A 27,728-nucleotide genomic window follows, 5' to 3' on the forward strand; every position below is an offset into this window, starting at 1 on the left:
ATATTGATTGCTCTTCTGTATTGTAGGATGCCATTCCTTAATGGGGTGTGACTGTATTATTGGATGCTTGATTCTCTTTTAAAAGGGGGGTGAGCATGGTTATTATGGGATGTCTGCCTAGAGGTAGATTCTAGTGAATATTATGAGCTAACTGCCCGAGTGTGTATTTGGGGGGGTGTTGATCATTATGGGATACGTTGAATCTGCATCATCTGGAGGAACAAAGAATCCTGGCAGTCTGTGCCAGAGTATTATGGGATGTGTGGCTGGCCCTGTGCCCCCAGTGGTTATTATGGTCTGTGTAGATGGGATGTGGGGGTGGGGTGAATGGTGAGAGTGGATCATGAGTATTATTATGAGATTTTCTTACAAGTGATTGGTAGGTAGTACTACAGGATGCTTGTCTCCATGCTTCAGTATTGTGGGCTATTCAGATGGCACCCTGTTCCTTCTGGTCTGTCTGGGTGGAGGGGGGGAAATACATGAATGTGATTATTATGGGCTGTCTGGCTGGAGTGGGGGAGCAGGCAGTCAGTGCAAGTATTGTGGGTTGTGGCTAAGAATTGCTGAGAGTATTATGGGATGCCTGGCTGGACAGTGGCTCCTGGCAACTATTATAGGATGCCTGGCTGAGAGGGGAGGATGAGAAGGGTGACTATTATTATGGGATATATGTCTGGAGTATGACTATTATGGGATATTATGGGGGCTGTTATGGAATGTCTCAGTGGAGGAGTTGAAGAGGGAGTAGTGCTTATTATGGGATGCCAGGTTGGGCAGTGAGTGTGTGATATTATGGGATATCTTAACAAGGAAGGGGGATTATTGTAGGATGTCTGGGTGAGGGGGGAATGGGGTGGGGAGGAGGGAGTATTATGGGATGCTTGGGGCTGAGAGTGGATGTCAGTGTGTGTGGGAGAATGCAATTATGGGATGTCTCAGTGAGGGAGGGTAATAGTGAGGGAGGGGGGTGGCATGTTTTAGCAAAGGATTGGTATTATGGGATGTTTGAGTGAGGGGTGAGTGTGTGGGGAATATTATGGGATGTTTCTTAGAGGGAGGATTGTATTATGGGATGTTCCTGATGGGAGGGGTAATTATTATGGGATGCTGGGCCGGCCAGTGAGTAGGGAGTTCTGAAGAGAGGGCAAGTATTATGGGATGTCTCCGTTGGGGGGTTGCCAGGGTGACGGGGGCGGACCCATTGCCGAGGTGTCGGGACATATTATGGGCTGGAAGCGGGAGTGGGGAGGGGCCTGGCCGGGTTTTTTCCCCTTTAAGAGGTGGTGCCGGAGCCGGGGCCATTTTCCCTTCAGCGGCGGCAGCGAGAGCCAAGGAGCCGGGGGGCGAGCTGGGTGAGGCGAGGGGCAGAGACCGGACACGACCCCCAAATTGCTTCAAAGGGCAGGACGCGGGGGCTGCACCCCCTCAGGGTGCCGACCCCAGTCCTGTCGTCGCCGCCGAGCCCCCCGACCCCGGGAGCTGCCCTTCCCCGGGTCCCGGGGGCGCCGACCTCGGCCCGGACGCCGTGCGTCCCCGCTGGGCACGGGGCAGCCGCGGTGCCTGGGACCCTCCTGCTTCGGAGACGCCTCGCACCAGCGACCGCACCAGCGACCGGCCCGGCTCGCCCCCCTGCTGCCCCCGGGGAACGGCCCCGCTCTCGGGGTCGCCCCGCCCGCCGGGACTGGCCAAGCGCCCTGATCCGCAGCTGCGCCCGCCCCCCGCGAGGGGCAGGGGTGGCCGCGTGCTGCTGGGCTCCCCCCGCGTGTGTGTGCGCGGGGGGGGACAGGCTCGCCGGGAGCCCGCGCGGTGCCTGCCACGGGCTCGCCGAGCCTTTGTTTTCTCTGCGTGAAATCGGGGGGCCTCTGTCAGCCTCCCGGGGGCGTGGTGGGGCTCCTTGAACGGGCGTCTGTACATTGTGCTGCCCCGCCGGCTCCGTGAGGCGGGTGGGATGTGAATCCTTCGGGTACTAAAAAGGCTTTTTTTTTTTTTTTTTTGGTGGGGCCCCTAAATGCACGTGTCGAGTATGGGAAATGTTCGGGGGGGCTGCGATGCTGGCCTCTCGCACCGCTAGGGGTTTGTCTTCGTTGGAGTTTTTACTTCATGAATTGATCGCCAGCTCAAGGCAGCGAACACTTTGTTTGTGAAGGCGAGTTTGGCTGTTCCCCAAACACTTGTTCCATGCTGCACCCGCTTGTCGCTCAGCCATGGCTGGCTCCCTAGAAATGTAAACCACCAAAGTTTGGGGAGCGTCAAGAGTAGCTTTGACAAAGGTTTTAACGATCTCGAATTAAATTGCGACCAGTTACCTAAAAGTCACAAAACTCCACTTAGCTATATCCTGCAGCACTGGTATCAGTCTGGCATCATATTGCAAGGGTTTGGACACTGTTACCATCAGACCGCCATTTGGTGGCCCTTTGCATGAAATGAATTCATGACACAGTTTAATTCCCAGTAGCTACAACACCACCCTCATCAGGACCCTAAACTAGTGCCCAGTCTCAGCATTTCCACGCTTCCCTACTGAGCCCTTATGTCAGTGGCTGCACATTTCTAAGTTCACTACAGATGTGCATTGGGCAGGACTATTGCATGGGAATGTGGGTTCATGATGATTATCATAGCTAACTTTTTTTGCGTTTTTAACAACATACTGGTCTATCTGGCAGGAAGGAGACAAAGCTGCAGAAGCTGTCTGAGCCCAAGTACCCCAATTTGGAGGACATGGCATCGGGCATTGGATCCCCATCACCTTGTTCTGCTGGCAGTGATGATGAGGAGATGGAAATCCTGCTGAATAACAGCATCCCTCAGCACCCAGGTATAGATGGCATTGTAGGATGGCTGTGACTAGCAGTGTGTAAAAGGGAGTGGTATTGGGGCTGTTCTATTTTATTGAATGGGTGCTGCATGTAAAATACAATGTGCAGGGAGAAGTTTTGTTTCATTAGGAGCCCAGGTGATTAGACTATTTGGGTCTCTTTATTGTGTCCTTTTTAAAAGCTGTGGTCAGCACACTATAGTGAGGTAGAACTGGTTTTATTCCAAACTAGTGCAGGCTGTTGGAGGTCCCTGGGGCAGGGAGTCTGGTTTTAATGGGGCATCTGAGTGCCTGCAAGGTATATGTACCATGGCTGGGAGCAGGAACAGTATGTGAGAGGGCAAGGTGTCTGGCTTCCTCTCATCCATCTGGGAGCTCAGACCTGCTGACAGTCCAGAGGAAACTGCCTTGGGCTATTGCATGACCCACTTTCTGTCTTCACCACACCCTACTCTCCAAGCTTCCCATGGATCATTCTATGCTGTTCACCTTAGCCCTGTTCTTGTGTTTTGTGTCAGTAGCTTTATTACCTGTGCAGTTCCCTTAGTACAGCAGTTCTCAACCAGGAGTCCGAGGCCCCAGGGGGCTGTGAGCAGGTTTCAGGGGGTCTGCCAAGCAAGGCTGATATTAGACTTGCTCAGGGCAGAAAGTTGAAGCCCCGCTGTGTGGGGCAGAAGTCCTAGGGCCCTGAATCCTGCCACCCTGGGCTGAAGCTGAAGCCTGATCAACTTAACTTTGCGGGGCCCCTTGTGGCATGGGGCCCCTGGCAATTGCCCTGCTTGCTACCCCCTAATGCTGGTCCGGACTTCTATATGCAGAAAAATGGTGGTTGTGGCATGGGTGGGCCATGGAGGTTTTTATAGCATGTTGGGGAGGCCTCAGAAAGAAAAATGTTGAGAATCCTTCCCTTAGTATTTTCCTCTTCAGGCCTCATACCTGATTTTCACTATAACTGCAGTCTCTGTGTGGAGAATGGGAATGAAGTTAGAGCTCTGGAGATTGAGTCAACTCTCAGGTTCTATTCCCAGTTCTATTGCTGACTTGTATGGATGTACAACTCATTTTGCTACTCTGTAAAATAGGAGTTCTAGAAAGGAGCTCTAGAATCATCCCCCCACACTTAGACTCCCTGCCCCAGTCACTTAAGTCAGTTGGTTCTCAACCAGGGGTATGCGTACCCCTAGGGTACACAGAGGTCTTCCATGGGGTATGGCAGCTCACCTAGATATTTGCCTAGTTTTACAGCCAGCTACATAAAAAGCACAAGCAAAATCAGTTATGAACTAAAATTTCATACAAAGACTTGTTTGTGCTGCTCTATATACTAGACACTGAAATGTAAATTACAATATTTATATTCCAGCTGATTTATTTTATATGTATATGGTAAAATGAGAGTCAGCAATTTTTCAGTACTAGTGTGCTATGACATTTTTGTATTTTCATGTCTGATTTTGTAAGCATGTAGTTTTTAAGTGAGGTGAAACTTGGGGGTACATAAGACAAATCAGACCCCTGAAAGGGGTACAGTAGTCGGGAAAGGTTGAGAGCCACTGACTTAAGTCACTGGGAATTTAAGAGCTTCAGGAAATGTACTGGGTGAAATCGAGGGGGGGGGGTGCTGACAGAGCCCTAAATCAGAACTGGTTGGAAGGGAAGGATATGGTGCCTGTCCTGGTAGATAAGATACAGGCAAATATTGCTGGAAGGGGATATATTTGTGTCCATTGTGAATATGGACCCCATCCTGAGCACATTCCCCTGTGCCCCTTGTTCTCTGGTGGCTGCATCTGCTGTGAGCTGTGGCTTCTCCCATCCTGCCTCGCTTCTGTGGTCAGGAGGCCATTTTCCCCTGGAGGGAGAATGAGTAATCTCGCTCTGTAATGGGTGGGGTGGTTGGGGACGGGAGAGAGGGTGAGTGGTTGGGCTGCTGTGGATCGGGTCACAAAGGAAAGGGCTGTCTGGCTGTCCATTCCTCTCTGGGCTTTGTGTGGGAAGGAGGGAGAGAGAACACAGATGGGAGGGTGTTTTTGTGGGTGGGGGAGAGTTGGCATGCATTACAACAGTGAGGGACTGAGCGTGCTGACTGTGGTGCCGGAAAGCTATGCTTGTGGGCTGGCTGCTGAGGCAGGGATCTGGTGAGTGAGTTGCCCTGAACAGAAGCTGCCCAGGTGGGAAGGGAAGAGCAAGTTGCAACTGACTGTTTTGTTCCTTGCTTGCCACTGTAGGGCCCCTGTGCTGTAGAGGTTTCTTCTGGGGACCCTGGGATAGAGCTCATGCCCTCATCCCTGATCAGCTGGTTCTCTTGAGCTTTCTGCTGCACTCTCACGCTGCCTATTCCAAAGACCAGCTGGGGGCTTCCTGTCTTGCTCTTTTCCTCCCTTACCAATTCGGACTGCTCACATCTCTGACTGCTGATTCCTCTGCATGTGGCCAGTAATTCCTAACTCCATTTTTGCTATGCTTGCTGGGCTAAGGAAATTCCTAACCTGTTAAATAACATGTGTGGCTTTTCTTGGAGAAGGAGCAGTGGGCTAACTAGGGTAGATAGTGATGTGGGAGGTATGGGGGTCTAAGGGCTTTTGATTTCGCCCTCTTCAGTATGGTATGATCAGTCTGTTACTGGACACTGTTAGACAGGGCTAAGATGAATGTGTGGGTTTGAATGTGTGCACCAAGGAGTTGAAGAAGCAGTTGAGTTGTGTGGGGAGTTGGGGTATGCTGTGATGCAGCACTCCTGGATTGTGTAGCATGGCCCAGAGGGCATGATGGTGGTGCTTCAGTATATATCAGTGCTTCCTAATTCTTCTGCTCTCCCCTACTTACACATCCCCCTCCAGAGCCTGAAGAAGAGCTAGAGGAAGAGCTGCTATCAGAGGCTGAAACTCCCAAAATCAAGAAGAAAAAGAAGCCCAAGAAGCTGAAGGAACCAAAAGTGCCCAAACTTAGCAAGCGCCAGAAAAAGGAGGTGAGGAATGGAGGGCTGAGTGTGAGGAGAGATTCTGCCATGGAACAGGCTCTGAAGACTGGGCACATAGGCAGTCATTCCTGTTGCTGCACAGCCTGAGACAGTGACCCCTAGTTTGAGCCCCCTGGAGTGTGCGGGAAGGTATAGTGAGTACTTCTCTCAGGTCTCTCCTCACAGCTGCCTGATCTTCTTCTCTCTTCCCCCTTTCCTCCAGCTAGGGGACAGCTCTGGTGAGGGGAATGAGTTTGTGGAGGAGGAAGAGGAGGTGCTGCACTCAGACAGTGAGGGCAGTGACTACACCCCTGGGAGGAAGAAGAAGAAGAAATTAGGGCCCAAGAAAGAAAAGAAAAACAAAGCCAAGCGCAAGGAGGAGGAGGAGGAAGAAGAGGAAGATGATGACTCAAAGGTGAGAAGCTGCCCCATTGCCCCACTCTATCTCCTAGATCTGACATGGAGAGACCATCACATTGCCCCCTTACAATGGCACATGGGGGCTGTCCTGCTTGTTCTTCCCTCTGACCTCTAGACTTGGCCCATACAGGCCATATTCCCAAATTACTTTCCTCTCACCCCTAGACCTTGAGGGGGAATCCCCTGACCCAGAGTTGTCATTTCTCTTCTCCTCTTTCCTCCTCCCCCCGCCCTCCAGACTGATGGGCTCGCCTGCAGTATATAGAGGCTAAACCCCTTTTCATTGTGTCTGGTCACTCTGGGACTTGCTGCCTGTCACCCTTTGCACAGGAACCCAAATCGTCTGCTCAGCTCCTGGAAGACTGGGGTATGGAGGACATTGATCATATCTTCACAGAGGAGGATTACCGCACTCTCACCAACTACAAGGCTTTCAGCCAGTTTGTCAGGTAAGTTTTGGGCCTCTGGAGCAGAAGGGAAACAGGACAAAATATCCTTGTTCCCTGGACCTCAAAGCATTTTAGACACTAAATGGCCACCTTTTGGTGACAGTTACGCCCAGGGCAAAGGGAATGGAGACAACAGTAAAGTGATTGGTCCCATGGTTTTGCTGTCAGTTGTAAAGCTGGGACACAAGTCCATATCTTCAGGCCCCCTTCTGCTCTAATGTAGACATCATTCCTCTCCCAGAGCCAGAAATATTTCCCTCCTCAAGAGGATGGCAGCAGCTAGTAACCCTGGGGTTAGACTGGATTGTAGTTCTTGGGACGGGGGGGATCCTGTATCCATGTCCGTTCAGTAACACTCCCTCTTTGCCCCCACACAGGCCACTCATAGCTGCCAAGAATCCTAAGATAGCTGTCTCAAAGATGATGATGGTGCTGGGGGCCAAGTGGCGGGAGTTCAGCACTAACAACCCCTTCAAAGGCAGTTCAGGGGCCTCTGTGGCAGCTGCAGCGGCTGCGGCTGTGGCTGTGGTAGAGAGCATGGTGGCCAACGTGGATGCTGTCCTTCCCCAGCCCCCTGCTGATGTGCCACTACGTAAGGCCAAGACCAAGGAGGGCAAAGGTGAGATGAAAAACCAGGATGAGAGGTGGAATGTGGTAGCTAGAGAATGGTGATCCTCTGTTTCACAATCTCCCTTACTCATAGGGCCTAATGCCCGGCGGAAGCCCAAGGCCAGTCCTCGTGTTCCTGACATCAAGAAACCCAAAACCAAGAAGGTGGCTCCTCTGAAAATCAAACTGGGAGGATTTAGCTCCAAGCGTAAGAGATCATCAGTGAGTTGACTGTTCTTCCCTTTTCTCCCCATTGGGGGTACTGATAAACTGATGATACCAGGAACTTGCAGTTGACCAGCGCCACGCTTCCCAACATGCAATGCATGAGGATGATCCAAGGATGCAGGAGGCTGGTAAACCATAGCTGCTTGACTCACCATACTTTCTTCCTGCATTCCCCAGAGTGAAGATGAGGATCTGGATGTGGAATCAGACTTTGATGATGCTAGCATCAATAGCTACTCTGTTTCAGATGGATCCACTAGCCGCAGCAGCCGCAGCCGCAAGAAACTCAAGGCGGGGAAAAGGAAAAAGAAAGGTATCCAAGTACAGTGCTCAGCTTCGGATGGAGCACAACTAAGGGGATGAGGGGGGAGATATGAGAATTGTCTGCTGTTAGTGTCTAAGGACTCTAAACCCCTGGACAGGAGAATTGTTTAGAGAGAGCTCAGGGTGGAAGAACTATTGGAATGGGGTAAGACTGCTGAAAGGGAAGGGAACTTGTGAGTCTCACCCACAGTTAGCACTGAAGAGTTTAATTCCTGAGGAAGGGACTGAGAAGCAATCCTGCCTTGGGTCCCATAGGTAGAATAAGACATGAAGGGACTTATACAATTATTGCAGTTGTCAACAGCTGCTTTTCTGCCCTGTCCTTGGTTTCTGTTTCCACTCACCTTGACTGTTGTGGAGCAAGAGCTGCCTGCCCCTGCCTTTTTTGTCTGGATCGGGAGCAATGTCTCTATTCCTATGTAGCCTTTTGGTGTGGTGGGGTATCCCCACTGCTGCAGGAAGGAATTCTACCAGTGCCAATGGCTTCCAATGATGTGTAACTGTCACCATCACCCTCTCCAGGTGAGGACGACTCCACAGTTCCTGTGGATGGCTATGAGACAGATCACCAGGACTACTGTGAGGTGTGTCAGCAGGGAGGAGAAATCATCCTGTGTGACACCTGTCCCCGTGCTTACCACATGGTCTGCCTGGACCCAGACATGGAGAAAGCCCCAGAGGGCAAATGGAGCTGCCCACACTGTGTGAGTACCAGATTTTATACACCCAAAGAAAGAACCATGGAGGAAGGGGGTTCTGTACTCCCTGTTTCTGCAGAAGGCTAAGTTGAAAAGATGGTGGGAGGCTGGGGGCATCAGGAGGATGGGGGTTTTGTATACCCTGGGCTAATAGTTTTCTTCTCTGCTGTAGGAGAAGGAGGGGATCCAGTGGGAGGCAAAGGAGGATAACTCTGATGGCGAGGAGATCCTGGAGGATGTTGTGGGAGACCCTGAGGAGGAGGATGATCACCACATGGAGTTCTGCCGGGTCTGCAAGGATGGAGGGGAACTGCTCTGCTGTGATGCCTGTCCCTCTTCCTACCACATTCACTGTCTAAATCCCCCACTGCCAGAGATTCCTAATGGGGAATGGCTGTGCCCTCGCTGCACTGTGAGTCTCTGCTACCCCCATTTGCCCCACCTCCATAGGGAGTGGTATCCCTCTCTGTCTCAGGGCTGTGTAGTTCCCTCAGGGATGTAACTGCTCTTCTAGCTTGCCCATTTCTTTCTGTCTTTATTTGTTTGGGGCCTTTCTCCTCCAGCCTTACAGTGCCTCATAGCTTGGTTACCTTATTTAGACTTCAGAAAGGGGCTCTATGGTCATGGGTCCCAGTGTTGAGCAGACTTATGCTACCATGTGCAAAATGGTTCCATGGACATGGCTCCAGGGACCTGAGGCTCCAACTTTCCTGGACCCCTGAACATGTCTGAGAACAAAGGCTATGGTTTAAACTATGAATCCTAAAGTGTTAGAGCTGACAAAAATTGTTCATTTAGCTAAGTTCATTATCAGTAGGGCATAGGTGCTGGAACTGGGGGTGCTGCAGCACCCCCTGGCTTGAAGTGGTTTCCATTATATACAGGCTTTATAGTTTGGTTCAATGGCTCTCAGCACCCCCACTATACAAATTGTTCCAGCACCCCACTGCAGGGGGGTGTGAATTACCTATGTGGGCTGCAGATTTGGTGGCATATGCAGAGGCCTCACATTCCAGAACAGAGCTGGGATAGACTGCCACAAGATATCACTAAGAAAATAATTTAAAAGGGTGTTAAATGTATATGTGGCTATTGAGAACATCCACAGTGAGAAATATAAAAGTTCTCCTGCTTCAGTGCATATTCCAACCTCTGACCGGTTAGGAAGAAACTTCCTTTGTGTCGGTTTTTCCATAATTGTCCTCTAGCCATCTGGCAGGATACTGGACTAAGTGGACCCTGGGCTGATCCAGTCCAGTAGTTTCTTTTCCATATAGAATCTATATAGATTTGTATGGCTCTAAGACATCACCCGCAAGGATCAGCAGGAGGGCCGGACCTGTCCCCCCGCCTGCCCCAGAAACATTGCACTCTGCTAAGGGCTCCTCTGTCCTAGAATCTCAGGGTTGGAAGGGACCTCAGGAGGTCATCTAGTCCAACCCCCTGCTCAAAGCAGGACCAATTCCCAACTAAATCATCCCAGCCAGGGCTTTGTCAAGCCTGACCTTAAAAACCTTTAAGGAAGGAGACTCCACCACCTCCCTAGGTAACCTATTCCAGTGCTTCACCACCATCCGAGTAAAAGTTTTTCCTAATATCCAACCTAAACCTCCCCCACTGCGACTTGAGACCATTACTCCTTGTTTTGTCATCTGCCACCACTGAGCACAGTCTAGATCCATCCTCTTTGGAACCCCCGTTCAGGTAGTTGAAAGCAGCTATCAAATCCCCCCTCATTCTTCTCTTCTGCAGACTAAACAATCCCAGTTCCCTCAGTCTCTCCTCATAAATCATGTGTTCCAGCCCCCTAATCATTTTTGTTGCCCTCTGCTGGACTCTTTCCAATTTTTCCACATCCTTCTTGTAGTGTGGGGCCCAAAACTGGACACAGTACTCCAGATGAGGCCTCACCAATGTCGAATAGAGGGGAACGATCACGTCCCTCGATCTGCTGGCAGTGCCCCTACTTATACAGCCCAAAATGCTGTTAGCCGCCTTGGCAACAAGGGCACACTCTCTCAACTCATATCCAGCTTCTTGTCCCCTAGGTCCTTTTCTGCAGCACTGCTGCCTAACCATTCAGTCCCTAGTCTGTAGCAGTGCATGGGATTCTTCTGTCCTAAGCGCAGGACTCTGCACTTGTCCTTGTTGAACCTCATCAGGTTTCTTTTGGCCCAATCCTCTAATTTGTCTAGGTCCCTCTGTATCCTATCCCTACCCTCCAGTGTATCTACCACTCCTCCCAGTTTCGTGTCATCTACACACTTGCTGAGGGTGCAGTCCACGCCATCCTCCAGATCATTAATGAAGATATTGAACAAAACCGGCCCCAGGACTGACCCTTGGGGCACTCCGCTTGATACCGGCTGCCAACTAGACATGGAGCCATTGATCACTACCCGTTGTCCTGGAAAAATGACAAATTGGCAAAAGTTCAGAGAAATGCTGGGGGGAAGTTGGGGTCGTTTGTATTAAATTCTGGCATAACCACCTCTGTCTCACTTCTCCAGTGCCCATCTCTGAAGGGGAAGGTGCAGAAGATCTTGATCTGGAAGTGGGGCCAGCCCCCACTACCCACACCAGTGCCCCGACCAGCTGATGCAGACCCTAACACTCCCTCCCCCAAACCCCTGGAGGGCCGGCCTGAGCGGCAGTTCTTCGTCAAATGGCAGGGCATGTCCTATTGGCACTGTTCATGGGTGTCTGAGCTGCAGGTTAGTGGGCTCTTGGCTTGCCTAGGGAGTGGACCGCTACCTTTGTGTGGTGGGAGGGATTCGTGATGCCACTCTAACCATATATGTCTGTTCTGGCTCCAGCTGGAGCTGCACTGCCAAGTGATGTTCCGAAATTACCAACGCAAGAATGATATGGATGAGCCACCCTCAGGGGACTTTGGTGGTGAGGAGGAGAAGAGCCGCAAGCGAAAGAACAAGGACCCCAAGTTCGCTGAGATGGAGGAGCGCTTCTATCGCTATGGGATCAAGCCTGAGTGGATGATGATCCACCGGATCCTCAACCACAGGTGAGGGAGGGAGCAAGGATTTGTCACAGCAAGATCCAGTGGATTCCAGCCTACAGAGATAGTGGGGGAGGGGGGCTTTCTCAAGAGTGTCAAGCATGACTAAGGGGACGGAATAGGATCCACTGAATTCTCCATCATGGGAGGGGAGGACCCACTGTGATAAGATCCATTGAGACCATAACCACAAATATCGGTCACGCTTGGCAGAAAGAAGGTGGATCATCCACTATAGATAAAGGCAGGGTTCCTTTTATGATGGGATCAACTGGATCCTTTTTTGTAGGAAAGGGTGGGATTGGAGATTTGATTTCAATTATGCTGGGGATTATGGACATGGCTGCTCTCTTACCCCTACCCCTTCTGTTTCCTACCTTCCTTCCCCTCTGTGCAAGGGGTGGGCTGGGTGAAGGCTGGTTCCCACGCTTGAGATTTATTGTTCTCTCTCTGCAGTGTGGATAAGAAGGGGAATGTCCACTATCTGATTAAATGGAGGGACCTGCCCTATGACCAGGCCTCCTGGGAGAGTGAGGATGTGGAGGTGCAGGACTATGACCTCTACAAACAGGCCTACTGGAATCACAGGTAAGGGGGTGGGGTGGGGGATCTTCCTGAACTGCAGGATTGGTAGGATGAAGGGGATCAAGGAATCCTTCTGCCCCTACTGACTCCTTTTCCTTAAAGCAGTGGCCCTGTGTCTGCCTTGCAGTGTGTTTCAGGGTTGGCTCGTCTCTTGGCCACTTTGGATGATTATCCTCCTTGCTATTTGCAGCCCCTCCCCATTTGGTATCTCCTGCAAATTCCTTTAAACTCACATAGCCCCACCCACACTCAAAGAATATCTTTATACAGGGAGCTGATGAGAGGTGAAGAGGGTCGGCCTGGCAAGAAGATAAAGAAGGTGAAGATGCGGAAGCTGGAAAGACCCCCAGACACACCCACGGTGGATGTAAGTTACCGCTCCCTGTTAGGGAGGTGAGTGGGTTCTGGGATGTGTGGGATACCTGCATCTACAGGGGAAGAGTGTGAAGCATGTTTCTTTCACTCCTACTAGTGATACCAGCTGGTGCATCTGACTCTTACACATCAGTAAATTACTAAGCTGAAGGCAGAAGGATACTGTCTCCAGAGAGCCCCCTTATTGGGTTAAAGAGGAAGGGAAGAGGATACAGAACCTTCAAACTCAGTTTTACCTTGCCATTTGGGGAGGGGACTGGCTGACTTGTCATAGGGAGGGTTTGGTTTCCAAAGTTGAGCTCTTCAGATGCGATGCCATTCAGGGCCAGTTGAGACACATGGCATGGGGGCTTGTCCTGCCACTGTCTCAACTGTGCCTGAACTAGGGAGGCATAAGCTGGAGCCCAGTGCATAGGAAACAGAAGTCTTGGTGGCTGATTTTTGTCTGATTGGTGCAAAGGGACTCAACATTTTTCTCCTTCTACTATAGCCAACGGTGAAGTATGACCGGCAGCCAGAGTACCTTGATGTAACAGGAGGAACATTGCACCCCTATCAGCTGGAGGGGCTGAACTGGTTGCGCTTCTCCTGGGCCCAGGGCACAGACACAATCTTGGCTGATGAAATGGGGCTGGGCAAGACGGTGCAGACAGCTGTGTTCCTGTACTCTCTGTACAAAGAGGTGAGGAGCAAAAGTGGCTGAGGATACGCACATATCTGTGGGAATGCTCTCTTGCCCTGGTGGGATGCAGTTCTGTAACACTCCTGATGACTCTGTCCCTAGGGCCACTCAAAGGGACCCTTTCTGGTGAGTGCCCCACTCTCCACAATTATCAACTGGGAGCGGGAGTTTGAGATGTGGGCTCCAGACATGTATGTGGTGACCTACGTTGGGGACAAGGACAGCCGGGCCATCATCCGGGAGAATGAGTTCTCCTTCGAGGACAATGCCATACGTGGGGGCAAGAAGGCATCCAGGATGAAGGTAAAGAGCCTGAAATTGATTCCAGTTAAGCCCCAGTTACAGCACACTGGCTCACTTCTAAGAGTTGAGAATTCAGGAATATGAGGACTTCAGCCTCTAGAAACCTGGTTCTGATCTGGGCCGTGAAAGTGGTTGCTAATTGAGGGCTGGTGGGCAATCCTCTGTGAAATAAGTTCTCCATCAGATTCCTGGTAGGACAGGTGCTGCTCATGTTGTAGACATTTCCACTCCAAGTTCAGTAGTAAATAAGGGAGGTTGCAACTAGGGCTTCCTGGATCTGTCATTGACTCACTGTGTGACCTTAAGCAAGTCCCTTCTCTCTGCCTCCATTTCCCCATCTGTGAGGTTGATGACACTGACCTTACTTTGTAAAGGAATTTGAGATCTATAGCACTAGATAAGAGTGAAATAGTAAATTCACAGAGACTGACGCTCTGACTCCATGTAGAGCCATTGAAAGGGCCAGTTCCTCTGACATTCGTGCCACCTGACTGAAAATTCCCCCTCTCTCCCCCCCACTTGCCCCCTTTCCCTGATAGGTAAAGAACCTTCCTTACCACAGCTGTTAGTTTCTGCCGCTTTCCCAGTAAATAACCTCTTGAACATTCTAATTGAAAAGAGCCTTTAAACTGACTGCTTGCCTTGCCAAGCCTACAGACAGGCAGCTTGGTAGGGGTGATGTTGCTGCTCAAAGCTTCCACAGCAGTATAGGGAAGCTTGGATTCCTCTGCTTTCACTGTGAGTGACAGTGAAAATGAGAACCATGTTGACAACTACTTCTCCTCCATGAAGCTCCAGGCAGCACTAAAACAATTTCAACTAATCAGAGTTGTATGGAATGGATTTAGTTCTCTGGCCATACCATTCTCACCCCCGCCCCTCCAAGTTCTTCTTTAGTAATTGTCCATTTCCCTAGCATTCTCCTTCCCTCTCTTCACCCATTTCTAAACAGTAGACTCTTCTGGAATGAGGCCTGGCCTCCTTAAACATTAACTTGTGGAGGATAATCCTATATCTAACTGAACATGGCTGCTAAGGAGGTAAAATGGATTTGTCCAAGTTGGAACTACCTCACTGTCTGATATTAACACCTTGACTCTTGAAGCCTTGAATGATAGTGAATGGTCAGGGCAGCCTGATGCAAAGGCAGGTCCTCCTCTTGCTGCTTTGGCCTGGGGCTGTACCTATACTTCCCTGTTCCCCTATGGCTAAACTCTCATTTTTCTTTGCAGAAGGAAGCATCTGTGAAGTTCCACGTGCTGCTCACCTCCTATGAACTGATCACAATTGATATGGCCATTCTGGGTTCCATTGACTGGGCCTGTCTTATTGTGGATGAAGCTCACCGGCTCAAGAACAATCAATCTAAGGTACAGAAGGAGGTCTGGAGTGATGGCAGGAGGTTGAAGGGGGTGGAATTTATAGGCCCTTTTTTTTTTTTTTTTTTTTTTTTAAAAGGCCAGACCATTGAATCTCCTGCATAATACAAGCCAGAGAATGTCACCCAGTAATTCCTGATCAAGCCCATGTTCTCAGATGAGCTGCATAATGTCTTAGGGTACGTCTTCACTACCCGCCGTATCGGCGGGTAGCAATCGATTTATCCGGGATTGATATATCGCGTCTCGTTAAGACGCGATATATCGATCCATGAACGCGCTCACCGTTGACTCCAGAACTCCACCAGAGCGAGCGGCGGTAGCGCAGTCGACAGGGGAGCCGCGGCCGTCGATCCCGCGCCGTGTGGACCCCAGGTAATTCGATCCAAGATACCCCCCTCCCCAGTGTAGACCAGCCCTTAGACATCCAATCTTGATTTAAGGACTTCATGTGATAAAAGAATCTAACACAGGGGTGGGCAAACTACAGCCCTCGAGCCACACCATGCGGCTCGGCCCCGCTCCGGCTGGGGCGCTGGGTCAGGGGTTGCACCACGTGGCTTAGCCCTGCTCCGGCACTCCGGCCCGGGTGCAGGGTTGGGAGTGGCACCACGCGGCTCCCGGAAGCCGCAGCATGGTCCCACTGTGGCTCCTATGCGCTCCAATGGATGGAGCAGCGGGCAGAGCTGCCTGGCTATGCCTCCGCCTAGGAGCCGGAGAAGGGACAGGCTGCTGCTTCCAGGAGCTGCTTGAGGGAAGTGCTGCTCGGAGCCTGCACCCCCTGAGCCTCTCCCCCTGCCCCAGCCCTGATTCCCCCTCCTGTGCTCCAAACACCTCAATCCCAGCCCAGAGCACCCTCCTACACCCCAAACTCCTCATCCCCAGCCACACCCCAGAGCCCACACCCCCAGCCGGAACCTGCACCCCTGCCCCAGCCCTCATTTCCCCCTGCCACCCTCCAAACCCCTTGGTCCCAGTCCAGAGCACCCTCCTACACCCCAAACTCCTCATCCCCAGCCGCACCCCAACCCCAATTTTGTAAGCATTTATGGCCTGCCATACAATTTCTATTCCCCGATGTGGCCCTCGGGCCAAAAAGCTTGCCCACCCCGATCTAACATATACCTTGCAAGATGTTCTTACAGGCTCATTGTTCAAAAACTTGTGCCTTATTTCCAGTATGAATTAGCTAGCTTTGACTTGTAGCCATTGGATCTTGTTATGTCTTTGATTCTTTTTTATTTTTATTTTTTTTATATTAAAGAGCCCTCTCCTATTGGAAATCTTCTCCTTTTATGTAGGTTCTTATAGATCATGATGAAGTCACCTCTTTACCTCTCAGCTAAGCCAAATAGATTTAGCTTCAAAGGCTTTTCTTGTAAGGCTGGGTTTTTCCTACCTTGTAGGTGTCTTCTGAATGCTTTCCAATTTTTCAACATCTCTTTTGAAGTGTGAACACTGATGTTGGACACGACTTCAATGACATTTTCATCAATGTTGCATATAGAAGTATTACTAGCTTGCCCACATCTGTTAAATATTCCTGTTCATACAAAGTATCGTGTTAGTCCTCTTAGTCACTGCATTTCACTGGGAAGTTGGTTTATTATCCACCATGACCTCCAAATCTTTATTGGTTATACTTATAGGATGGGGGACTGTGTTCTCTATTCCTACATGTATGACCTTCCCTTTGGGTATATTAAAATGCATGTTTGTGCCCAGTTTACCAAGCAAGCCAGGTTGTTCTGTATGAATGATGTTCCCATGATTTACAACCCCACCAAACTGTCATCTACAAACTTAATCAGCAATTTCATATTTTCTCCCAGATAATAAAGCTATTAAATAATTGTGAACCAACAACAGATCCCTGTGGGATTCAAAAGAAATCCCCATTAGAATGACACCCTACTAACTACATTTAGAGATCTGTTTTAGACTGTTTCTGATCCATTTCAGATGGGCTACATTGACTTGTTATACTTCTAACTTTTTAATCAGTGCTATGTAGTACTAAGTGGAAAGTATACTGTGTCAACAGTTACCTTTGTCAACTAAACTTAATCTCAAAGTATCAAGTCTGTCTGACATTATTTTTCATAGAACCATGTTGACTGGCATAAATACTTGTTTCATTTGGAGTACCATCTCAGCATTCCCATGTTTTTGCCTGGGACTATTGTTGGGTTAACCAGTCTGTTAGCTGGGTCAACCCATTTTTACTGCTTATACATACTAGCACAACCTTAACGTTTCCCCCCCAGTTCTCTGGAACTTCCCTAGTATTCACAATTAATTAAAAATTGCCAGTAATAGATCTACTTTGCCAGGTCTCTTAAACTCTTTGAAAGGGAGGGAGGCTGAAGGAATGTAGGACTCCAGTTCAGGAGGAGATATATTATCCACTCTGTCAGTCTGGAGAAGGCTGGTTGGCTGGAAGAGTCTGCAGTTCAAGACATGTAAAGGAAATGTGCAGCATCTGATTTGTGGGAATTTGCTGCAGCAGGGTCTCACCCAGGCGGGTCTGAGGACTGAGTATTAGGCAATGTGTGAATGAGATCAGCCTCTGTAAAGACACTAGCCAGGAGGTCCAGTACGTAGGACTCTTGCACAAATTGTCCCTGTAATCTAAGATGAGCCCTGGCTTGAAGGGTTGATTCTAGAAGGAATTTTCCTCTATGGCACAGTATCTTGTGCTGGGAAGGGGGACCAGCAGACTACCTGGATGAGTCCATTGACTCCCTTCCTTTCTTTTCTTCCCCAGTTTTTCCGGGTGTTGAATGGATATTCCCTCCAGCACAAGCTACTGCTCACAGGAACCCCTCTGCAAAACAACCTAGAGGAACTGTTCCACCTGCTCAACTTCCTGACACCTGAGAGATTCCAGTATGTCTTGTAATGCAGGCCCAAACTGAGTCTGTTTCCTTGTTTCCTTCCCCCACCCTATTTGTCTCCCCATGGACCTGCATCTTCTGCCCTGAGTGCTTGTTTCTCCTGCAGTAACTTGGAAGGCTTCCTGGAAGAATTTGCAGACATTGCCAAGGAGGATCAGATCAAGAAGCTGCATGATATGCTGGGCCCACACATGCTGAGGCGCCTCAAGGCTGATGTTTTCAAGAACATGCCCTCCAAGACAGAACTCATCGTCCGGGTGGAGCTGAGCCCCATGCAGAAGTGAGCATGGGAGGGTGGAGGAGCTACTTGAGACCAACTTATGCCTTCTTTAGGTCCATATGCTTTGGACATGCTGGGTGGGATCAAGAATTCTTGCTGCTGCTGCCAGGGAGAAATAATCTTACACACTCATGTAGGAGATGGAGAGATAATGACTGACCATTGGCAGAGTATAGGTAGCACTAGCAGGGAAGAATTGCCCAGGTAGTGCCAGGAGCTGGACTGATGCTAGCTGGGTGGGGGTTGGTTATCAGCCCTTTTTATGATGGGGGCTTAGTGACTCAGATTCTCTCTTCACAGGAAATACTATAAATACATTTTGACAAGGAACTTTGAGGCACTGAATGCACGAGGTGGTGGCAACCAGGTCTCCCTGCTCAATGTGGTCATGGATCTGAAGAAATGTTGTAATCACCCCTACCTCTTTCCTGTTGCTGCTATGGTATGTTCTAGCCCCTCAATCCTCCTCTGAGCAAGGCCTCTTACCATTCACTTGGGGTGAACCTGAACTTCCTTGCACCTGGAGTAGCTATCCTTCCCCTTAATTTGGGCTTGAAATGTTTGTAGGCCCTTCCTTCATTTCCCTCTGCAGCCCCTGCCAAGTGGCAAGCAGAGGGAGTCTCCCTGCAGGGGCCACAAGAGGTAGGGAGGGAAGATGCAATGAGGGAAAGAGGTGGGAAGAAAGGAAAATGGAATGGGAGTGTAGGAGCCAAACGACAAGGTACCAGTTGCACAAAGGATGATGGTGCTGAGCGCCACCGTGGTGTGAGTCCGAGATCTAAGGGAAAATGTGCCCCCTCTTCAATTCCTCCCCCAGGAAGCTCCAAAGATGCCAAATGGGATGTATGATGGTAGTGCCCTGATCCGAGCATCTGGGAAATTGCTGCTGCTCCAGAAGATGTTGAAGAACCTCAAGGAAGGAGGCCACAGGGTGCTCATCTTCTCACAGGTAATGGGGCAGTGCCTTCCAGAGGCTGGGGACCCTGTGTGTGAGAGGGGCGGCAATCCAGTTTGGTATCTTCCTGCTCAGCTTTATCTCCTTGTTCCCAGATGACTAAAATGTTGGATCTCTTGGAGGATTTTCTGGAACATGAAGGGTACAAATATGAGCGGATTGATGGTGGGATCACAGGGAACATGCGCCAGGAGGCCATTGATCGCTTCAATGGTATGGAACCCTATACACCCCACAGAAAACGAGAACCCTCCCTCACCTCACAGATGCTTGGGGCCCCACATCTGCTGCTAATCCTTAGTGCTGATCTGCAGCACATCCTGCTATGCCATTCCTAGGCCTCTGGGTTGATACTGCCTCCCTGCATGAGGGGCTGGATGTGATGAGTCTGTGGAGTTGAATCTAATGCGCATGCTCTTCCCCATCCCCTTCGCTTTCCTCCTGAAGCTCCTGGTGCTCAGCAGTTCTGCTTCCTGCTTTCCACTCGAGCTGGGGGGCTCGGTATCAACCTGGCTACAGCAGACACGGTGATCATCTATGATTCAGACTGGAACCCACACAATGACATCCAGGTAAGGCTGTAGGATTGCACTAGAGTCACTAATGGTAATAGGTGACTCTTAGAAATGAGGGGGTCGAAAGTGAGAGTGGAGGGAGGGGAGAGAAGGAAGCATATATGTGGTCAGGCAGGGGAGGGGGAGACTCCACTGTGGAGAAAGAAAGCCCTAAGTGGAGAGGGGGTGGCTGGAAGTGATTTGGCATTGAAGGCTGCTCCCAAGGGGTAACATGCAGGAAATGGAAGGGGAGAGTGAAAGATCCCAGGAAGGTCAGGGTTATGTAAACAAGGTCAGATGGGTGAAGCGGTATAGTATTTGGTTTTGGGGCTGTTCTGAACACACCATCTTCCCCTCAGGCTTTCAGCCGTGCACACAGGATTGGACAGAACAAGAAAGTGATGATTTACCGTTTTGTGACACGGGCTTCAGTAGAGGAACGTATCACTCAGGTGGCAAAGAAGAAGATGATGCTAACGCATCTGGTGGTGAGGCCAGGGTTGGGCTCCAAGACAGGCTCCATGTCCAAGCAGGAGCTTGATGACATCCTGAAGTTTGGGACTGAGGAGCTCTTCAAGGATGAGGCCACTGAGGGTGGTGAGTGCCTGGGTGTTGTCTAACGCAGTGGTTTTCGAACTTTTTTCATGGGGACCCAGTTGAAGAAAATTCTTGATGCTTGTGACCCAACGTAACTGGGGATGAGCAGTTTGGGGTGTGGGAGGTGCTCAGGTCTGGGGCAGAAGGTTGGAGTGAGGGCTGTGGGGTGGGGCCAGGAATGAGGGGTTCAGGGTGTGGGAGAGGACTCTGGGCTGGGGCAGGGGGTTGGGGTGTGGGCTTGAGGCTGGGGATGAGGGGTTTGGGGTGCAGGAAGGACTCCAGGTTTGAGGGTAGCTCAGGGCAGGGGATTGGGACACGGGGTTGGGGCGTGGACTTACCTCCGGTGGCTCCTGGTCAGCAGCATAGCCGGGATGCAGAGGCAGGCTTCCTGGCTGTCCTGGCACTGTGGACCGTGCTGTACCCTGGAAGTGGCCAGCAGCAGGTCCAGCTCCTGGGCGAAGCCATGCATGCGGCTCTCGCCCGCAGGCACCGCATCACCTCTCTTCCTTCTCCCGCTCCCCTCCCACCCCGCTCCCATGGGCTGGTGCTCTGGGCAGGGGCAGTGCATGGAGTCCCATGGCTCCCCTGCATAGAAGCTGGACCTGCTGCTGGCCGCTTCCAGGGCGCAGCGCGGTGTTGGAACAGGTAGGCACTAGCCTGCCTTAGCTGGGCAGCACCACCGATGGGATTTTTAACGTCCCGGTCGATGGTGCTGACCAGAGCTGCTAGGGTCCCTGGGTGCTGAGCAAGGTGACCCAGTGCCTTGCATGCCATGACCCAGTACTGGGTCGCAACCCAAACTTTGAAAAACACTGGTCTAGGGGATGCTGGCCAAGGGATGGGAGTGGGAATATTTTTGCCTCCCCCCTCCTTCCCCCCCCCCCCCCAAGTGAATGGCAGGAGGGCTGAATGCTGCCTCGTAGGGAGGCCTTGCGTGGCACTCTCCCAAAAGCCCCTTGAGTCTCAACACCAACTGACTGTGCTCCTCTCTTTCAGGTGATAGCAAAGAGGGTGAGGACAGCAGTGTCATCCACTACGATGACAAAGCAATCGAGCGACTACTGGACCGAAATCAGGATGAGACTGAAGACACAGAGCTGCAGGGCATGAATGAGTATCTCAGCTCCTTCAAGGTGGCCCAGTATGTGGTACGGGAAGAAGAGATGGGGGTGAGTGTCTTGCTTCTCCTGTTCCAGGGTGCAGGAGTTAAACAGGAACAGATGTGACTAGGGTGTAGACATCTGAAAGTGGTGGGGAGGGGTGAGCAGCAGGTATTTGCCCCTGTGGGGATGGGGGTTTTGAATGTATGGCTATTCTCTTATCCCTCTCTCCCTGGAGCAGGAGGAGGAGGAAGTGGAGCGGGAGATCATAAAACAAGAAGAGTCAGTGGACCCCGATTACTGGGAAAAGTTACTGCGTCACCACTATGAGCAGCAGCAGGAGGACCTGGCTAGGAACCTGGGCAAGGGTAAACGTATCCGCAAGCAGGTCAACTACAATGATGGCTCCCAGGAGGACAGAGGTACAGAAGGGACACCCACAAGGATTTTTTGTGGGGCTGGGGAGAACAGGACCTGCAAGGATAGGGTCTGTCAGGCTCTCATGCTTTTTTTTTTTTTTTTTTTTTTTCCATCTTTCCCTTCCTTCTTCTCCAGATTGGCAGGATGACCAGTCAGATAACCAGTCGGATTATTCAGTGGCTTCTGAGGAAGGCGATGAGGATTTTGATGAGAGATCTGAAGGTAGATGCCCCAGGAGCCTGGGCAATATTCTCTCTGGGAGGTGGCAGTCAGGACACCTTGGCTTGGGAGCTTAGTGCTCCAGTCCTTCTCCATGTAACGTAGGATGTCATGAGTGAATGTTCTCACTATGCTAGGTTGTGTACCTCTTACCTGCTTGTCTTTCTTCCAGCTGCTCGCCGGCCCAGTCGCAAAGGCCTGAGAAACGACAAAGATAAGCCCCTGCCTCCACTTCTTGCCCGTGTGGGAGGGAACATTGAAGTAAGTGGTACCCTGGAAAGGGCCTTTGAGTCCATGTGTTTGTGTGCCTGGGGCTCTCACTATACCTGTCCTTCCTTTTTCCAGGTGCTGGGCTTCAATGCCCGCCAGCGCAAAGCCTTCCTTAATGCCATCATGCGCTATGGGATGCCACCCCAGGATGCCTTCACCACCCAGTGGCTTGTCCGGGACCTGCGTGGCAAGTCTGAGAAGGAGTTCAAGTGAGTCTGCATTGGGCAAGGGAAGGGAGGTGGTGGCATCTGAACCCACTAGGAAGGAGTGAGAATAGTAGCAGAGGGCTCAAGGGGTAAAAGGGGCTGCATGCTGCAGGGGCAAGAACACTGTTTGGGGAGGCTGAGGAGGAATAACAGAAGGGGAAACTGAACCAAGGGAAAGGCGCTCAGGAACTATCCCAGAGTATTTATGGGTCTGAGCCAGGAGACTGTTGCTTGGGTCACTGGGGACTAGGAGCCCTAGGGCATCTTTTCCCCATATGTTGGACCTTAAGGCTGATCTAATACTGCTACAGGGCCTATGTCTCGCTGTTCATGCGTCACCTATGTGAGCCAGGAGCAGATGGTGCGGAGACCTTCGCAGACGGGGTCCCACGGGAGGGGTTGTCCCGCCAGCATGTCCTCACCCGCATTGGAGTCATGTCACTCATACGCAAAAAGGTGGGTGCTTAGTGGAGCAATGCTGAACTCTCCCTCCACCACACATCATCCCTTTCTCCTCAGAGGTCCTCTTATCACAGAAGCCCTGAGTTCTTATATGCAGTGGACAAACCAGTGGCTGCTCTCTTCCTCTCCCACCCATCTTTGGGGACTCCCCAGCCTGTGATGTCTTGAGATCCCCATCTACCCTGCTTAGAGGGGCAGCTTAGTGTGATCTCTCCCATGATGTGTATCTGTTTCTCCACTTCCCCCGCCAGGTGCAGGAATTTGAGCATGTGAATGGGCGCTGGAGTATGCCAGAACTAGCAGAGATAGAGGAGAACAAGAAGCTTTTGCAGCCGGGCTCGCCCTCCCCCAAAACCCCCACACCCTCCACGCCAGGGGACACGCAGCCTAACACACCTGCCCCTGCCCCTCCACTTGGTGAGAGCCTTCCCCTTGCATTGCCCCGTGTCCTGCCCCTACCAGTGCTATTCCCTTCACCAGAGCTGTGGTGGGGAGGACCTGGGGGCGGACGCAGATCAACCTGCCTCTCAGGTTAGGAGGGCTGCCCCCAAAAGATGTGCATGCCCTTAAAGGCACGAGAGAACATTGCCTTTCCCTGGGTGGGCTGGGGCCAACAGGCAATTCCTGCAGCTGTCCTGTGGGGTCTGAGGGCTTTGGTCCCATTGTGGTTCAAGTTGGGTTGGAGGTCCACTTTGTGGGAGCTAAGGGAAAGGTGCACCAAATTGCAATGAAGGTCAGAGCTTACTGATGGTCTCTATTTTTATTTTTTTATTTATATACAAATATGCTGGTCTTGGGTGGGGGAGGCACAGAAGAGGGTGTGAAGGTGGAAGAAGGAGCCAATACCAGAGAGCAAGGGGAGCCCATGGAGTCTGAGAAGGAACCCAACCTAGCTTCTGCTGAAGCAGAGGTCCCAATGGAGGTGAGTTAGTAGGTGCTTGTTTGTTTCATACTGTTACAGATATCTCCTCCTTCTCCTTCTGCTGTGCCCATTGTTGTGTTGTGGTCCTGTCCCGTTCCTCTCCCCCGTCCGCCTGGGACAGAGCTAGACTCTGGGGATTCCTAAGAAGAATGCATCTCCTTGTTAACACTCTGTAGAGGTATGAAGGAGCCCTATTTTGTGCTCTGACACTCTGTTCTCCCACAGCTACCCTCTGTGTGGCGCACTCTTTCACCCTGCCTTCAGCTTCTGGTGGTGGGTGGGGTTTCACAGGCTTTGTCCATACGCTGCTTCTCCTTGAGTTAACAGGGTTTCTCTCATCAGCAGTGTGCCCAGCCTGTGGAGACACCCCCACAAGAGGCAAAGTCCCCAATGAACCCCCCAGAAGCAGAGGAGAAAAAGCCTGAGGAACCAGAGGTGAAGGAGGAGCCAATGGAAATGGAAAGCAAAGGTATTAGTTGGAGGTTGTTGGAAGCCCAGAACTGTGTGCAGGACCCCAGTTAGCAGCATGTTTCCAGAGCTGTACAGAGACTATCCTCTTTTGGTCAGGGTGAGGCTTTAAACATAAATGTGATTGGGGAAACTGGCCAGGTTTTAGACTGAACAGTTAAACCCTCTGTAGCTACCAGACTTGATCTCATGGCTTCTATTCCCCTTTTCTCATGCAGCTGATGTGGAGAAGATTGAAGATAGAGTGTCGTCTGAGCCCTCTGCTGAACCTCTGACTATCAACCTGGATGAGAAGGGTGAGTGTGGCAGAGTACTGCCAGCCCTCTTCATTCTCCACCTTCTAGAGGGGTACCTCATGAGTGCAGCTGCTGTGATACTCTCTACTTTTCTCTCTAATGGGTCCTTGTGTCTGCAGAGGAGAAGAAGGAAGATGACAAGAGGGATGTGGTGATGCTGCAGAACGGGGAGATGCTGAAGGACTCTCTTGATGAGAGGCACAAGAAGGCAGTGAAGCAGCGCTTCATGTTCAACATAGCTGATGGTGGCTTCACTGGTATGAGGGGCCTGAGTGCAGCTACACTTACTCTGCCGCTGCTCATCTTAGTGAAATCCCTTTTGACTTTCTTTCTTTTCTCCCATTCTCAGAGTTGCATTCTCTATGGCAAAATGAAGAACGGGCAGCAACTGTCACAAAGAAAACCTACGAGATCTGGCACCGGCGCCATGACTATTGGCTCTTGGCTGGGATCATCAAGTATCCTTCCCCTGACAGAACACCCTTTTCCTTTCTGGGAGTCTGACCGATCCCCATAAAGGGGATCTTATCAAGTGGTGGCTGGAATATAGTTAGTGGGATAGCCTCATATTTATCCACCCCAACCAAGATCACAGCTCCATGTGGGGATCTTAACAGGGGTGGCTAGGATACAGTGAGCAAGATAGTCTCGTCTCTTCCATCTCCCTCACACCCAATGGGATACAATCCTATTTGCCTAGAATATGTGTTCCCTTGTTTTCATTACCTTTGTTTGCCTGAGCTCCTCTATCTCAGTCATGGCTATGCCCGCTGGCAGGACATTCAGAATGATCCACGTTATGCCATCCTCAATGAACCCTTCAAGGGTGAGATGAACAGGGGCAACTTCCTGGAGATCAAGAACAAGTTCCTGGCCAGGAGGTTCAAGGTGGGAGCTGCAGAAGGAAAATTGAGGGTGTCTGCCTCTCTGAGACTATTTCTGATGGATAAAGAGCATTGCTGTCTTTCATGCTTGTCCACTGTTCTGTTCCCTGATTGCAGGAGAACCTATGAAGTGGATTGGGAGTGCTTTAGCATCAAAGTGGTGGGGTGGTTTTTTTTTTATTTTTTCCCCTCCCTTTCTCCACCCTCCAGCTCCTTGGTATTACAGCCCACTCAGGGTATGTCTAGACTAAGTTAAAATAATTTTAAAACGTGTTTGAACACATTATAGAATTCTAGCGTAGATAGTGCATGTTGTATTCACACTACTACAGTAGGGTTCTAAAACAAGTTAACCAATGCTTCAATAAAACCATTTTTCTTCTAGCCTAGCCATGCCCTTGGAGACTACACAAGAACTGTTTTTGTTTTGTTTTATTTTGGTTTTGTTAGCATGTTTGTTTTTCTGATTGAATTACTATGAAAACCTGTCCCAGACTGCTCTGCCTACTGGAAAGCAGGAAAATGGCCACTGTTCTCTTAGGAGCACTTGTTCCTGGTGTTTAGGGGGAAGAAACAGCCTGGAGGTCCTTCAGGGAACACCCACTGTGAATTTGTTCTTGTGGTCTATTTGCTCCTTCAAGGGATAAAGAGGATAAAACCGTGACGGTACCTGAGGGAACAGTCCCTGAAAAAGTGAGCTATAGTTGCATGGAGGACAGGATGCTTAGGAGATGATTTTGTTCTGGGACAGGACTAGTTCTTTGTGTACAGTGTCTAACACAGTGGGAACCTGATCCTTGACTGGCATTTCTAGGCACTACCCCCAATATAAATAAGAGCCTGGGAAATGGGGCTAAGGGAAGAAGCTGCAGTAGCTCAGGCCTGAGAAGATGGGGTGGGGATGTTGGCAGAAGGTAAGTCTTAGAATCTGGGGGAGTAGGAAGGTGTGATTGATAGGCTGCTCTGCAGGAAATAACTGGAGGAGGCATGGCAAGGCTCTCATGCTTATCCTTTCTCTCTCAGCTGCTGGAGCAGGCACTGGTGATTGAGGAGCAGCTGCGGCGAGCTGCCTATCTAAACATGTCGGAAGATCCATCGCACCCGTCTATGGCCCTCAATACACGTTTTGCTGAGGTGGAGTGTCTGGCAGAGAGCCACCAGCACCTGTCCAAGGAGTCAATGGCTGGGAACAAGCCAGCCAATGCTGTTCTTCACAAAGGTGAGGCAGTAGATCATGCTGAGCAAAGGTGGGCTTGTTTCGTGCCGCTATCCCCCCAACCTGTTTCCCCCTGCCAGGGTGCCCCTTTCCCCTTCTCCTCCCCCTCTAAATACACACCCCTTTCTCTTCCAGTTTTGAAGCAGCTGGAGGAGCTTCTGAGTGACATGAAGGCAGATGTGACTCGGCTGCCTGCCACCATTGCCCGCATCCCACCTGTGGCTGTGCGCCTCCAGATGTCTGAGCGCAACATCCTTAGTCGACTGGCCAACCGCAGCAGCGAACCTCCTCCCCCACCACCTCCCCAGCAGGTAAGCATCCTCCCCTCCCCCAGCCGGTAAAGATCCCTATTCCTCTTGGAGCTTAATCCACCCCACTCCAATCCGGTCGTTTATCGGGAGGGAGTGGGACCCACGGGGAGTGTCCCAGCTGGATGGATGCTGTCAGTAAGGGCTCCTAACACATGTTCTTTCACCCCACAGGTGGCCCAGCAGCAATGAGTCCCTGGCTTGGTACTGTTGGCTTCTTGACCAAGCTGAAATGATCCTTCTTCACACTCTACCCTTCCTCTGCCTGACGTTCCTGATCGGGTGCTGTTCCCCTTGGTGGACGTTGCTGCACAGGCCTCCCTGGGGGAGAGGAGACTCCTCCCTCTGCTGCCAGCCCACACAAGCAAGGAGTGTGCCGGGGCTAGAGGGGACATGATGGACTCTGTACATAGTGACTGGAGGCCACAGCGCCACGTCCTGTTACACAGAATCCTGGCTGCACTGCTCGCTGCCTCAGCCTGGAGTTCCACGTTTTTTGTTTTAATCTTATTTTGAGTTTGTTTACTGAGATGAGTGTACAGATGAGACCAAGCAAAAGCCAGGACAGAGACACAGCTACCTCCATCAAGATCGTTTTTAATACAAAAACTGACTGGACTTGTCCACTAATAAACAGCTAAAAAAGATGAAAAAAATCTTGATAAAACTGAAAAATAAAGGTTTCCTTGTATTTTATTCTGCTGTCTTTAGTAGCTGTGCCAAGAAGTTGTGGGGAGGAAATAGCAGGAGATAAACAAGCAATCTCTGGTGGAGTGCTGCTACTTCTTTGCCCTTCTATGGCATGGGGTGGGTCGGGTCCCTG

General features: G+C 50.8%; 1 protein-coding gene and 1 non-coding gene across 2 annotated transcripts; both read left to right on the plus strand.

Moving 5' to 3' along the window:
* Nucleotides 1-1,252: 1,252 nt before the first annotated feature.
* On the plus strand, nt 1,253-27,601 carry CHD4 (chromodomain helicase DNA binding protein 4). The gene is made up of 40 exons (XM_024212076.3): nt 1,253-1,355; nt 2,673-2,824; nt 5,665-5,792; nt 6,007-6,198; nt 6,534-6,652; nt 7,030-7,271; nt 7,356-7,483; nt 7,667-7,802; nt 8,336-8,517; nt 8,684-8,923; nt 11,022-11,225; nt 11,328-11,533; nt 11,984-12,115; nt 12,383-12,479; nt 12,978-13,169; nt 13,272-13,472; nt 14,705-14,842; nt 17,619-17,740; nt 17,855-18,028; nt 18,329-18,470; nt 18,846-18,977; nt 19,079-19,196; nt 19,431-19,555; nt 19,897-20,134; nt 21,131-21,303; nt 21,476-21,656; nt 21,790-21,876; nt 22,046-22,134; nt 22,219-22,352; nt 22,661-22,805; nt 23,063-23,228; nt 23,624-23,733; nt 24,076-24,202; nt 24,420-24,497; nt 24,617-24,754; nt 24,847-24,955; nt 25,253-25,385; nt 26,405-26,600; nt 26,733-26,908; nt 27,080-27,601. The coding sequence occupies exons 2-40, from the start codon at nt 2,728-2,730 to the stop codon at nt 27,095-27,097; spliced, it is 5,745 nt and encodes a 1,914-aa protein (XP_024067844.1). The 5' UTR covers nt 1,253-1,355; nt 2,673-2,727; the 3' UTR covers nt 27,098-27,601.
* LOC112115101 lies at nt 23,256-23,398 on the plus strand. Its single transcript, XR_002908795.1, has one exon.
* Nucleotides 27,602-27,728: the final 127 nt, after the last annotated feature.

Source organism: Terrapene carolina, unplaced genomic scaffold (assembly GCF_002925995.2).
Source record: "Terrapene carolina triunguis isolate 2854851 unplaced genomic scaffold, T_m_triunguis-2.0 Scaffold740, whole genome shotgun sequence".
Lineage (NCBI taxonomy): Eukaryota > Metazoa > Chordata > Testudines > Emydidae > Terrapene > Terrapene triunguis.

Coding starts and splice junctions, on each gene's coding strand:
- CHD4 (XM_024212076.3), top strand. CDS start 2,728: ATGGCATCGGGCATTGGATCCCCATCACCTTGTTCTGCTGGCAGTGAT. Junction 7,803..8,335: donor GGGGAAAAGGAAAAAGAAAG/GTATCCAAGTAC, acceptor CACCCTCTCCAG/GTGAGGACGACTCCACAGTT. Junction 19,197..19,430: donor GGCCATTGATCGCTTCAATG/GTATGGAACCCT, acceptor TTCCTCCTGAAG/CTCCTGGTGCTCAGCAGTTC.